General features: G+C 36.0%; 1 protein-coding gene across 1 annotated transcript; it reads right to left on the minus strand.

Moving 5' to 3' along the window:
• Positions 1-5,001: 5,001 nt before the first annotated feature.
• Positions 5,002-12,991, minus strand: LOC144438022 (dehydrogenase/reductase SDR family member 4-like). The gene is made up of 9 exons (XM_078127055.1): positions 12,933-12,991; positions 12,060-12,237; positions 11,575-11,652; positions 9,899-9,922; positions 8,649-8,719; positions 7,754-7,805; positions 6,815-6,949; positions 5,388-5,443; positions 5,002-5,116 (listed from the first exon to the last, which is right to left on the minus strand). The coding sequence occupies exons 1-9, from the start codon at positions 12,989-12,991 to the stop codon at positions 5,002-5,004; spliced, it is 768 nt and encodes a 255-aa protein (XP_077983181.1).
• Between the last annotated feature and the right edge of the window lie 2,050 nt (positions 12,992-15,041).

A 15,041-nucleotide genomic window follows, 5' to 3' on the forward strand; every position in this document is an offset into this window, starting at 1 on the left:
TTTCTTCGTTGTTCGGTAGATTGACGCCTGTCGAAATCTTTCAGTATACACAGGTGTGCTTAAAAATAAACCTCAGTAGGCTTCAGTCATCTATATATATATATGCGATGCTATCGCTCCTTCTTATTGGCCGCTGTCAGCCACGTGACTTAGGCCTTAATTGATTAGCTTTGCCCTAATTGTGCCCTAATGGCACGTTAGCAACAGGACTGTTTGATGATATAACTAATTGATAAATACCAATTCTACATATATTCCATTTTCAAATCTTTATATAATGCATCTGAAAATCACAAATGAATGAAAAGCAACACATCTGAGACCTTACTTGAAGAGTGTATACACTTCGTACTAATAGACTGGGATTCACGTATTTTGATGTGTTATTTTTCATTGTTGTGTGTTTTGTTGTTGTTTTTGTCTCTCATTAACAACGTGACTACAACCAATGTTTTTCATAACACAAATCTCAGGGAGTATTCCAAATTTGCAATAACTCACATTGATATGTCACTGTCTTTGTTATTATAATAAATGATAATAATCTTTATTTATACTGGATAGTTCTTTAAGCATATAAACACTTGTCTCCCAAGAAGTCCAGTGAGGGCCATCCCCCATGGGTTCGGAGTACCCAGGGAAAACCTGCGTTGTTCGGTAAACTGAACGACAGTCTTCTTACTTTAGCGGGATAAATTTAATCGAACCATGAATGGGTTCGAACCCCGACCACAGTGGTAAGAGGCAAGTGGTTTAACCACTCGGCCACCGACAAAGCGTAATGAGAATTCTAAATTTAGCAATTGGCTCCAGACTTCGCCCGACTGACCCAACAAATAAATCTCACGTGTACGTAATAATGTATAGTGGCCTTTATCACAAATACAGGTATGCAAACAATTATTCATCCCGGTATAAATCACGCGCTGGTGGCAGGTTGGAGGATCGTAACTGTTACCAATTCACGCCGACATTCGCAAGTCAACAGTTCTCACAGATAGATGCAATCGATGGAGATTGCTTTTGAAAAGGAGAAACATTTAGTGACGTCTGTCCTGTTATTCAACTTTTATAGATAGGAGAATTTGATCGTGGACAGCAGCAATCGTTTAGAAACCATATATTAAAGTTCGGGACCTCTGCAATAAGACTGGCCACAATGTGTAATGGGATAACACCAAGATTCTAGTCAGAGAACAGGACTGGTTAAAACGCAAAGTAAAGGAAACCATCTATATCAGACAGAGAAGACCCATGCATCCTGATGAACAGGGACCAATGATACCAGCTACCGTCAATTTACGGACATATTATTCCGCATGTTTCGGAGAGATACATTAATGCTGAATATCCTAAACCATTGAGTGATCAAGGTCCGTAGTAAATAGATCAAAATATCACATTTGTTTCCAATTTACCGTTCCACAGGAATTATATTTTATCGTTCATCTATTAGACAAAACTAAGTTTTCTTCAGCATTTCTTGTTACATTAGAAATCAGTTTATCTGATTAGAAACAGAACGTCACCTGGTTCGACAAAAAATCTTACTAACATTGTAACAATGTAGCATCTGAACTCTACAAAAATATGACATATTGCTACATTTTATCGTCTGACGCGACAAATGTTTTCTTTAGAGCTATATTGCTTTACAAATAGTGCGAAGGTTGTGGATCGGCTAAAGGTTTCTCGCCGAAGAAAATGTAGCAATCTTGATAAGATTTTTGTTGAGCCAGACCATCAAATGTAGCGGCGTTAGGGGTAAGATCAATAGTTCAATGTAGGACAAAAAACTAAATTAGTATACATGTACTTAGGCCTCAGACCCCACCTCCCACCCCCTTGCAACTAAATAGACCAAAATTGAAAATGTTTCAAACCACACAATCAATTTCAAATCAGTGTGAAGTAGTATATAGTACTGTGAATATAAAGTCAGCGTGTAGTGAGTAAAAATAGTTCTTTTCTTGACACTTTACTTTATTTTAATGCCATGCATTTACTGTAGCGAAAATTCTTCCTTTTCTCAATTTGCCATTTTTAAAGAAATATTTGTCTTTAAGGGTATAAAACATCCATTAAAAGTAAAATCGATTTTGTAGGATGAGAACTAAAATGGCTCGCCCCCCTCCCGTAAAAGAATTTAGTTTTTTATCCCACAGACAGAAGAAAATGCTTTCAACTTGTCCATTCCCTCCCTCACTCACTCACACCCTCCCTCGCTCACCGTGACTCACTCACTCACTCATGATCACTCACTCACTCACTCACTCACTCACTCACTCACTCACTCACTCACTCACTCACTCACTCAAAGAACTAACTCACTCACTCAAAACCCACCCACCCACTCACTCGTTTGAAGTTTACCGTTCACCATAGATAAAATCATTCGATGATGCTGTACTCTATCCCAGCTCAGCATTGATAGTTGACCACATACATCAAACATCTCAGTCTGTCAGTAGTCATTCAAAGATAACCTTCTCTATATCTTATCATGCTCTCAGCCTCACGTTGACCGACATACATTTTTTCATACAAGGCCCAAAATCAGGTTTGTTTGATTACACGCAAGGCCCATGGGTCAAATGTCAGATGTAATTGTTGGTGTTTTCATTGTTCATATACTACCACTCGCACTTCAGGGGCTGAACAACATTGGCTTTCTTTGGATTGTGAGATTTTTGTCGAGTTTGATTTCAATCTACTGACTAGCCAATTTTATGAATGGAAATAATTATGATCAAATCTGCTGAGCTATTTATATTTTTGTTTTGTTACTTGCACAATGCACTGAGACTTAAGTAGGTCGTGTTTAATAAATCAAACGAGTTGATTATGTCTAGGTATAAATGTTGGGCTACCTTCGCAAGGAGAAGTTGGCTTTGGTACGCTCATTTTCTTGCACATACACTAACTGCAAATTCACATATTTTGGTTCAAGCTGAAGTTAAGTTAGTTAGTTAGTTAGTTAGTTAGTGAGTCAGTGAGTGAGAGAAGTGAGTCAGGTTTTTAGTAAGTGAGTATGAATTAATGAGTGGGTAACCAAACGAGGACCCAAAATATGTCATGTGATTCTTGTTACCATTCAGTACAATAGACCTTGATCCAATGAATATATATATATATAATATATATATAAAGTACCTTAGACGACCAACCAAACAACCAAACAACAAACAAACAAACACATTACACACACACACACACACACACACACACATCAATACGTTCTTTTTAATTTCAACTTTCAATACAAAAAAGGAGTTTTTATTATCAAAAAGACAGTTTCATTGACAAACACATCTGTGGCTAATACAAACTGAACATCAACTATTCTGGTAAAATATGACAATGAAAAAAATATAATGAAAAAAAAAATATTATAGTCGAATAATAAAGTGTTCTTTCTTTGAAAAGTAGAACTGGATTGCAGATAGTTATAAAGATGTCATTGTTTCCGTTCGAATCTTATCTGTATCATTTCTTAATGTTGTGTAACTTAAAAGGTTGGACTGTACAGTACCCCACACATAAACTCTTTGAACTGTTGCTACGTATACTTTGTTTAAGAAAACTTCACCTTATTTCTCAGTTAAAATCAATACAAACAATCTGAGGTTACCGTTCAAAATGATATCAAAATTTAGAATCCAATCCGAATAGTATGTTAAAAGATTGATGATTTCCTTGAAAACAAGATGGTGAAACCCCAAATTTCTTGTATCATTTCAAAGGGGGCCAAATTTTTATATGGCAAACTTTGGAGAGATTGAAAAACTTTTATTTTCAGGTAAATTTGTCCCCGAAATGCAGTCTACTTTAAACTTGAGGTTGGGATACGTGTTTTATGTTGATTCGATATTTCAAATGATGTTTTAGTGAACATTTGTGAAATTCTTGGCATATCTTTGATTTTTACTGAATCACTCCAAAAAATACATTCTTAAAAAGAAAAGCTATTTATTAAATTTGACAACATGTCAAATATCGTCACTGTTTCTATCAAAGTTCTGGTGTTCAAATAAAAGTTCTCAGTTCCTCGGCGTTGCTAAGTCTTTCATTCGTTTCTTAGCAACAAACGTCGGTCGATATGTCTACTACAATTTTCTATTTAAAAAAAAAAAATTTTGTATGACAAACAATTTTGTATTTAAATAATCATGAAATTTCTGCTACAACCAAACTAGAGAGACAAGAGAGTTTCAATTAGGCCGCATGGTGTTTTTTTATAGGTCTCAAACAATGTTTTAGTTACGAACTGCGCAAACAAAATACAGACACTGATACCTCAAACCACTAAAAGAAGCTGATACCCAGCAAGCAATACAAATGAAATGATACATTTTATCTCACTGTCAACACCGTGAGAAATCAACATCAATATCGGATGAAACAAGGAAGCGTCAAACACACAGTTATTTCTTTTGTTAACAATGAGATACAATGTAACGTTTTATGTGGACGTGGGCTATCAGTGTTTGTATATTGTTTTTACAATTTCTAACAAAAAAAACGCTGTGGAGACTTAAGAAAAACCACCGTGCCGCTTCGTTGACACTCAGAGTCTATGTCTATACTCTCTCTAGATTGGTAGTAACAAGTACATCATTCTGTTCTGACAAAGTTTTTAAATAAAAATTCAAATGCTGATATTCAGAACGAACTTCAGATTAACGTAGGCTAAGGTGTGCAAGTCATTCAGGTAGATTTTGGAGCGGTTCATTCAAGGGCCGGGCCGATTGTAAGTTGGTGTTTCAGTTAGAGACCACGTTTAATAGATCTGAATCTTTGTAATGTTATGGAATTAATGCATCAACGCGGCTCGGGGTGGCTTCTCGACTCCTTTCGATCTTGCCCCCTCCCCCCCCCCCGTAATTAATGTCTGCTTCCACGACTATTCGTCACATCGTTTCTCAAAACAGAAATGCAGTGTCAATGTTGTGAAGTGGAAAGTTTCGAATCTTTTGCCGTGTTTCTTCGAGACATCTAACATTACAATCTCGTCGCACCACCTCCGGATAGAGCAAGAACTTCCCCGGTCATGTAGGACGCATCGTCAGAGCAAAGAAACGCGGCTGCGCCAGCACATTCTTCTATTGTACCAGGCCTAAAGACAAATACAAAAAAAGACATGATATATTTTTTATTAAAATTTCGAAATATTTTCTGCTATCTTATGAAAAAAGTTAATGAGTTTCTATGGAGACTGTAACATAACGTTCGTTGATTGTTTTACGTCATGAAGAACATAATTAATCTCGCGTTACAAACTTTCGCGAGATGCTAGAGTTTCAGTGTAAAATATACAATTCAAGTCACAGTGAAACCAAGACAACTAATGCATCAGGTCAGTGAGGTTATATATATTGTTTACTCACCTTTTCATTGGTATCCGGCCTACAACTTTTTTCATTACCAAAGGGTTCTCTTCCACCTGGTAGGATTAAAGAGACACATGCTGAGTTTAGAAGCTATTTACTAAAAGTACTACCTTTGCACCAGTTGTCTAGAAATACTGCTGACTAGAACGTCGTTTCATCAGTGGCGGACTATTATAACTGGCTTTGTAGGTACCTTAAAGTTTTCTCCTTGTCATACATTGTCATTGTCATACAGTGATACAAAAACAATATGTTTAGATGCATGTCATGCTTTTATCAGTTTGTTTATGTCTGTGAAAGTTGTGACATATTGTATATAGCAATATGACTAACTTTCACAGACATAAACAAACTGATAAAAACATGGCGTGGACTGAGTTCAGAGACACCCAACATTATATTGTATGAATATATGTCTGCTAACATAGTGTGATAAGGAGACTTTTCGACACCTCCAAAGCCAGATTTAATTGACTACTACTGATAGAACAACGCTCAGATCAAGAGGATTTCTAGATAAAGGGTTGTAAAACTACTTCAATGGGTCTACATCCCAGTATAATGTTAATATTGATGCATGAATTCTATAACATTATAACTGTACTATTGCATAGTTGATTGCATAGTAGGGATTTCCTCCACATTTTTTGATACCTATGATAAATGACATCATCGGATCGTTTATCGGTTATATCTTAATCTTAGGTTTCAGTTCAGTTAATTTCAAGTGCTTCTGTAAGTACAATACTACTGTGAGTACCTTTTTAATATGCGGCAAAAACTAAGCCCAAATGCGTATACACTCAGCTTGTGCCCCTTTAATGAAAAGTAAGACTGATTATTACTACTAGATTGACCACATACATACATACATACATACATACATACATACATACATACATACTTACATACATACATAATTACATACATACATACATACATACATACATACATACATACATATATGCATACACATATGCATACACATACATACATACATACATACATACATACATACATACATATATGCATACACATATGCATACACATACATACATACATACATACATACATACATACATACATACATACATACTTACATGCATGCATGCATGCATGCATGCATACATGCATACATACATACATACATACATACATACATACATACATACATACAAACATACATACATACATACATACATACATACATACAAACAGACATACATACATACATACATACATACATACATACATACATACATACATACATGCATGCACACAGGGTATCTATTGTTGTTCACACGTGGATAAGAATATATAATTATGTCATGTCTCCTTGTTGTAGCTCCAAATCCGTCGTCGTTCTTGTCATATTCTATCTTTCAACTAACATAGCCACAGACATATAGTGTACTGACCCTTACCTCATCCGATTCCCCAGATTCAATAAACCCGGGGGCCAAACAATTTACTCGAATATTCACCCCAACACATTCAGGAACAAGTGCCTTTGTCAATCCATATATTGCTGTTTTACTGACTGTAAATGCACTGCGGTGCTGAAAATAGCAAAGATACGGAATGAGTTGGGGGTCAGTATTTTGAGTCCAATATTCTACCAAAATAATGTTAAGGAGTCATAGAACTAATTCGACAGGTCAACACCCTCGGTTGTCTTAAGGTATCGTCAGACACCGAACACATAATACGAAATGGTGACACAATGTGATGCTTAGTAGCACATTTCTTACCTCTGTGTTAGTACCCATAACTACCCCTTACTATAGATTTGCATGAGAGAAAGGTGTAGATTACCTTTTTAAAGTTTCACAAATTTGAATATAGTAATACACAAGTGACGTCGATTTCACATATATAGATATTATTTCAATTATCCTAATTTAAAATTAAGTTAAGATGTGCTTAAAATTACAGAAAGACACAAATTTTTGTCAAAACATTCTTGGCGGGAAAGTAACATGATTTCTCTCTCTCTCACCAATTCACTAGTCAGTATTACTGATATGATTCCAGTCAAATATTAAGTTAGTTTATGTCAAAACGTCCACAGGCTGCTACAGGGTGTTTAATTTGACCCTAGGTCCGTAGGTCTTGTGATTTAATTAACGTTGTGTGGATAAGAAACTTTTCATTCATATTTGGTGTCCCTATACTAGTATTGAGAACGTACGTGTTTATGTCCAAGGATACATTGTTATTTCGACCTTAGACCGGTAGTCATGTGACCAACCTTAAATTGCTGACCAGAAGCACATTTTTAGTTCTTTATTGTTACTATTTTTAGTTCCGACCCTTTAAAATCAGATAACATAACAGTGTTACAAACTAACACAGTGACCTACCTGCCCTGTGTGATATCCTCCTGCAGATGCAACGTACAGAATGGTACCGCCACTGAAAGGTTAACAACATCATGAGCCAATGTAACTTGGGCCGTATAAAACAAAATCTAGAATTCTAGAATATACCTAGTGTAACTTGTGTAAACTGACATCAACTGTATACTGGCTAAATCTATGACATCCTATACAACGTACATTGTAGTTTGGATGTCAACGAATCATCTTGAGATACGATAAAGGATAGCACTAGTCTAAGACTAGATAGAGCTACAACGATTCTTTGACCCAAAAAATGCAGTATAGCGCGGAGTAGGTTACTGTTGTTCACAGTCTCTGTTTGCTACACTGAAGCAAGCATTGGCAGAAACAAATCAGAAACTGCACGCGCTACACTTTAAAAATATAAAGATTGAGTGAATACAGTTTTTTGCTACATTTTGTTTAAATGTAATGAACTAACATGCCACCATGCACATTTTTAGCTGAGGCCTAATAAAAAAGTTGTGTGGTTCCGATTACTCTCAATTTTCGAATACTTGGGGTAGGTAGATTTTTTATTTTATTTTTTCTGTGTGAGTGTTTAGTTCAGGTTTTACATTGTTTTCCAAATAGTCTCTGCGTTATTTATTTCTTCCTATCAGATGCACAGCCATTACAGATTGGAAGAATAGTTTTATTTTGTCTTTTATAGTTGATGGCATTTTCCGCATCCACTATTTCTCGTGAGACTTCACAAATGTTGCGATTTTATTATTTTTTTCTCAAATACGTAAAAAAAAGTTTAGGGTCGGCAGTAGAAAGCTAGGTAGGGGTCGGGCAACCGGAACCAAACAATTATTTTTAGGTCTAAAATGTAATTTCCCAAAAACATTCAAGAGAACTGTATAGAACATACCCTCTTTCGATCAGATGTGGTAAAGCAGCCTTGGAAAGAAAGAAGGATGCCTTCAAGTTCACATCAAAAACCTGTCAAAAACACAAACAACTTATATTATTAGGTGTATAGAGCTTTACCCACTTTACTAACAATAAGGAATTCTTTTGTATAATTTCCAAAATCAAAATTTTCCTTTGACTCAAATTTGAAGTTCGAGTATTCATCGGTCATTTCGAATTTCATGTCCTGTACAAATTGATGAGAATGTTTCAACGTCAGAAAAGCTATTGACAAATGACGTCATCGAGGTTCTAATTCAAACTGGTGTTATTTCATCAACTTTTGTTCACAGTTTTTACAATCAAAATTGTGTCACCTCAAACAGGACGTTGTCCGGCTAAAATCGCTACAAACAATCCAATGTTACAATATTGCTATATTTGTGGGGTGTATGCCTGGCGATGACGTAAGTAAAACATGTTTGTGCCCAGTCTAAAACACAAGTGAGTAACTTCTACGTCAATAACGACGGTATTTTCGTGCCGATCTTTGGCCTAAATACCCATGGATATTGCTCTGAGGGATTAGTCTGCAGACTAGACGCCGGTTACTGTGTCGTAACATGAGCTAGTTATCTCGTTTTGTATAGTTTCATGATTATTCCCGCTCAGCAATTACGCAATGGCTACGGGTATTTTGGCCAAAAATCGACACGGTTGTCTTCTGAAATCATGAAAATACCGTAGTTACTGACGTAGAAATTTACTCAAGAGGTCGCCAAATCGTCTAACAATTTGCTATCTAAGGTGATATTGCATGAAAAGAATATGTAGTGCAAGCAGACCTTTTTCTCGAACCAGACATTAAAATTTAAAAAAAAAATTACTTGTAAGATTTTGTCCAACCAATAGTCACTCTACTTCATGTGGCATGGTTTTTAATTGCATATACATTACATATATATCTTTGTACGTTTGCAGTCTACGTATATCTTTTGATGTTATGAACACAGTTGTGAAACGGCGTCTTTTTGACAAGAAGGCTAAAGAATACCATGTCCCCCATACTATTCTGCAATTCACTTCTAACTGTATCCTGGGTCAAACTAGTAATTCACACATTGCACAGTCACCAATGTAGTAGGCCTTAATACCAAAGCTCACAGCGACTGAATGCCAATCTAGGGTAAAGGTCAAACTTTATGAGTATCACCACATAACTACAGGACTGGTTTAATTTTTAACGAAACAAAGACATAAATAGCATACCTGGTCCCACAGTTCTTCTGTTGTCTGGTGGAAAAATATACAATTTTGAAATTTAGTCACTATGTTAGTTTGCACAACAACAATATATTCACTGAATATTGTTAAAATACCAATAATTAGACATTGTACATGTTAGTTAGAGGTAGATTTCATCCATAGTACAGCAACAGGTTGAAATCGTGATCGCATTAGGGACACTTGGTTTTGGGTGCGGATGTATTGCACCCGACGATATGTGTACAGCGACAAAATACGTGTACTCATAGGTGATTCAATACTGTTCAGGGTGTAGGTTATTACAATTAAGTCATCGTATCTAGCAAACTAAGTAAAAGAATACACGTTCTCGTTACAGCTAGTGCAGCTTTTATCCGAATGTATGGAAGATTTAAATATGCAAAACTAGGATTTCCAAAAATAAATTATTTGTTTGACTGAAGATAAAAAAAACCTGGAAACTGGACTGATGCTCGTAACCATGGAAACAGATTATGTAGGATCACCAAACAATTATAACATTGTCAGATTATTAAAGAAAAATAGGAGAAACGCTTCGACTATTTGACAGTGGTCAAGAACTTGGAATCATGACGAAATACTGATTTCAAAGTTTCCTTTTGTTTGTTTGTTTGTTTGTTTGTTTGTTTTGTTATAGAGAAAAGAGTTCAAAACCAACCAAGTACCCCTTTTCTCATAAAATAATATGTCTTGCCATTAAATTCATTGAACAAAAATATTTCCAATGACGTGTTTCTATCAGGGGGTCATAGAAAGGTCACACAGGTAAGGCAACAAGACTTTGTCGTTCAAAGCGCGAGTTGAGTTGTGTAAACCATAAGTGTGTTCTGCTATTTTTGTGACTGATAATGTACAAAATACTCGTCAGTCAAACTTACTCAAAAAAAATTGCTTATAATGTTCCCATCGCTAGAAATGTATTGTAATCAGGAGCACGTATTTATCTCTATTTTCTACGGTATTTTCTCAATATAAACGAATTGACAAATATGGTAAACTTGTAAGGTAGCTTTTAACACACACATATCTAATGACTTACTGAAGACACAAATAGCGAATAAAGAAGAGCATCAACAATCAATAATGCACCAAAGATTGATCAAATCTACACTTCAATAAGTGTGTCCTATAACTACAGTGGCCGGGAAGAAACATTATCATAACTAAGATCACGGTAGTGTCTATTAAAAGTATATAGTCTACTCAACAGAGCGGCATAAGGAGGAAGGAGGACGAAGGGATGAAGATGAGAAGAGGGGAGGAGGGAAGGGCAGATTGGGGGGAGATGAAAGGAAAAGACCCCCCCCACCCCCCACCCCCACACACACACATTTATTCCATCAGCAATTTCAATTTTAAATTCCAGGGAACTTTAACTTCACGTTTATGTCGTCTTTATAGCTGTTATCTCATCCAATTCCCATTTTAACTAGCTGTTGATCAGCATTGTCTCCGTAATTTTAGCCTGTCTTGTTGTTATTTATGTTCCTTGATTATTGTATGTCAGTCTTTGACCTGAGTGACTGAAAGCGATTTTCCATATATACACTGTGGACAATAAAGATTAATTCTATTCTACACACATAACCCAGGGTAAATAGCAATCACTAAAACGACGCGAGGCAAAGATTATGGGTGCATTGGCAGTTTACACATACCTCAACGATTGACTTGACTGGTGGTGTGTATACGGCACTGTTGACTAAAATATCGATCCCTCCATACGTTCTCAAGGTCTGTGGGTTAAAAACAAAGTCAAGGTCATTTGATGTTTACTCTAACACAACGTTGGCGTGTGTGACACTGATTTATAGACTGACCTTGGATTATATCATTGCTATTAATAATTCCAAATAAACATAAACACATTTACAAGTGGCTTTAGGCTTTCAAGGTTGTTGCACTGTGTGCACGGCAGTCCTATTAATAACACCTTTCACGTGACCAAAACTATCCACACTGCAACCTTATCGCATTACAAGGTGAATGCGATAAATAAAGTTTGTAAATGTAAATATTATTAACAATAATATTTTTGGTAAACAATATCATTTTTATTTAAAATGTAAATAAAAATCGAAATTAGCCAAACAATTTTAAAAAAAATAGTATTTCCCCCTAGTAATTTCGGCGGGAAGGTTACCTCTTTGATAAGTCTGTTCCTGTTGCTGTCGTCTGCTACATCGCAAACCGTGCCAGATACATTCAACTTTTCCGATCTCAGCTTTTCTATAGCATCGTCAACGTTTGACTGTGTACGGCTTGATATCATGACATCGGCACCTTCTTGCGCTAGTCTCCTGGCGATTCCGAACCCGATACTAAAAAGTATAGAATATGAATAATGTCATCCATTGAAATAAATCAGAGTATTCATTTGTCTACTTATCTCTTGGTCTATTTATCCATCTATGTATCTATTGGTCTATTTATCCAGGTATTCATACAAAAATGTTGGCCATTCATTCATTCATTCATTCATTCATTTATTCATTCGAATGAGAGAGTGAGTGAGTGAGTGAGTGAGTGAGTGAGCGGGTTGGTGGGTGGGATAGCGGGTGTGTGGTTGAGCGGATGGATGGGTAGGAGAATGAATGGATGAATGAATGAACGAACGAAAGAACGGATGAATGAATGAATGAACGGACGGACGAATGAATGAATGTGGCGATATAATGAATAAACGGTTACTGACAGATTTAGTTTTTGGTTGATTATGGTATGTGTTTGCTTCCATTTGATAACTGTTATAATGACAGACGCGTGGTACTTTGCTAGTGATTGAGCAGGCCGTGACACATACAGAAGTTTGATATTTAATCATATATATGACGAACATAAAAAATATTATTTAACGTCAGATTTATAAACTTAAAATGAATGGTACTATGCAAAATGAGTTTATTATTCATGTGCCACTACTATGATAATTTGATATGGATAAATTTTTATTTTCGGTTTTGTAAAATTTATACATGTACAATTTTGACATGTGGATAGTAAACTGCTAACTTACCCGTCAGTTGAGCCCGTAATCATGGCCACCTTGCCCACCAGTCTCCTTGCCTGTATCATGATTTAAACGAAGTTAGAAGTGCTTCTGTACACTGTAAATGCTGAGTGTACAGACGGGTATACACCATGTTGACTTATACGAGCTTCAAAGCCTGTCATTTCCCAGGAGGTGATAAAAATAGAAGATAAAATACCTTTACAAAGATAACGATTTACATTTGGTAATGTCGATAAGATATACACGTGAGGTTACTCCTGTCAGGGAGAACCCAAGCTTTGTCTAGAAAAAGCTTGTGAACAGGTCGGCAATTAATCACCGTTTCTGTTTGTTATCATAGTGAACTTTACCAGATATACATGATGCGGGTGAGGGGGGGGGGGGTGGCCTGGCCTATAAAAGCATACATTCATTCATTCAAAATCGGTCATTCGCATATACATTTTGAAAAGACAATTAATCACCGTTTCTGTTTGTTATCAGAGTGAACTTTTACCAGATGTACATGATGCGGGTGAGGAGATGGGGGTGGGGGTGGCCTGGCCTAGAAAAGCATACATTCTTTCATTCAAAATCGGTCATTCGCATATACATTTTGATAGTCTAACGATTTGATCACTCCGTGTGATGATCTAATCCCTGTTTGGAAATGCTGAGATTGTTTACTGCGGGCAAAGAATGGTCGGTTACCTTGCAGTCAAATTAGCCATGCCCCATTGCAGTCAAAGATTTACACACCTCGACCATGTTTAAGGGAATAGATTAGTGGTCACTAGTACTGCGAACGGACTATATGCCACAGATCCTGAATAACATTTTAGGGACAAAGATAATTACTAATTAGCATACACGTGTACTAGTAATTAGACACATTGTATAACATTTCGAAAACAAGATGTTTGACGTGACTTTGGATATTACAATGTGATGAATATTTCTTTCCATGGTGAATATTACAAAGTTGTGTATTTCTTTCCATTGTGAATATAACAAAATTATGTATATTTCTTTCCATGGTGAATATTACAAAGTTGTGTATTTCTTTCCATGGTGAATATTAAAAAAGTTGTATATTTCTTTCCATGGTGAATATTACAAAGTTGTGTAATTCTTTCCATGGTGAATATTACAAAGTTGTATATTTCTTTCCATGGTGAATATTACAAAGTTGTATATTTCTTTCCATGGTGAATATTACAAAGTTGTATATTTCTTTCCATGGTTAATAAAACTGAGTGTGTCGAAAAGTTTGTCCTGTCAATACTTTCAATCTGTTTATGAATTTGATCATAAAAAAATTGTTGTGAGATCTATAGCACCTGCTTCATATATGCTAATCTTTACCACAGGGGCTCGAAAGCGGCCAGTAAAGTAACGCAATGCTTTATTGTTGTATTAACCACAGCATTTTCTGGATGCCATCATAAAAATAAAGTAAACCATTTGAAAATCTGAAAACTTGTCTATTGATTTTGTTTCGTTTTTGTTCCAATATATTGATTAAATTAAAACAATAGCAAATGAATACCAGAAACTTTAACAAAGAAATGAATTACTCAGTCGTGAGGCGTTTTGTCGCTAAATCCCAACACCGATATTTGTTTTGTGACAGTCTTCCTCTAGACAAGCTGATTATCCCCAGTTATCTTACCACACTGTTCACCCATCACTCGTGTGAGACCCACCGGTCTCCTCACATCACAACTAAAAACTGATTCATTGTATGATTGTCAGCGGTGATGTATATATATATATATTTGTTCTGATATTACGATACTTTAGTGGCAGTGGTGGGATGTTGCAGCAATGAGACGTGGTAGTACGTGGTGGGATGCCAAAATAACAAAATAAAGTTAAGTGAGATACAAATGTCATCCTCCCCTGATTCCATTTTCTAAAATATAGCACTTCCGAGAACCGATTTGTTAAAAGTGACACCAACGCATTTCAATCTCTGTAAGTAATAACTGAAGGCTCCCTTATCTTAGATAAAATGTCATGTGTGTTCGCTTGAGGACAAACTATATATATATATATATCGTACATTCCGACATTGTTTGTTTAGATAAAACAGTAGATGGCGTGGTTGTGATGTCGACACTGATTTCACCG

The sequence above is a fragment of the Glandiceps talaboti genome, chromosome 7, assembly GCF_964340395.1.
Source record: "Glandiceps talaboti chromosome 7, keGlaTala1.1, whole genome shotgun sequence".
In the NCBI taxonomy this organism is placed as follows: Eukaryota; Metazoa; Hemichordata; class Enteropneusta; family Spengelidae; genus Glandiceps; species Glandiceps talaboti.

What these genes read in the sequence shown, in the direction of transcription:
- LOC144438022 (XM_078127055.1), bottom strand. Translation starts at nt 12,991, where the DNA reads ATGATACAGGCAAGGAGACTGGTGGGCAAGGTGGCCATGATTACGGGC. An exon ending in CCACATCTGATCGAAAGAGG is followed by an intron (nt 7,806 to 8,648) that starts GTATGTTCTATA and finishes TTAACCTTTCAG; the next exon opens with TGGCGGTACCATTCTGTACG. An exon ending in GAGGATATCACACAGGGCAG is followed by an intron (nt 6,950 to 7,753) that starts GTAGGTCACTGT and finishes TGCTATTTTCAG; the next exon opens with CACCGCAGTGCATTTACAGT.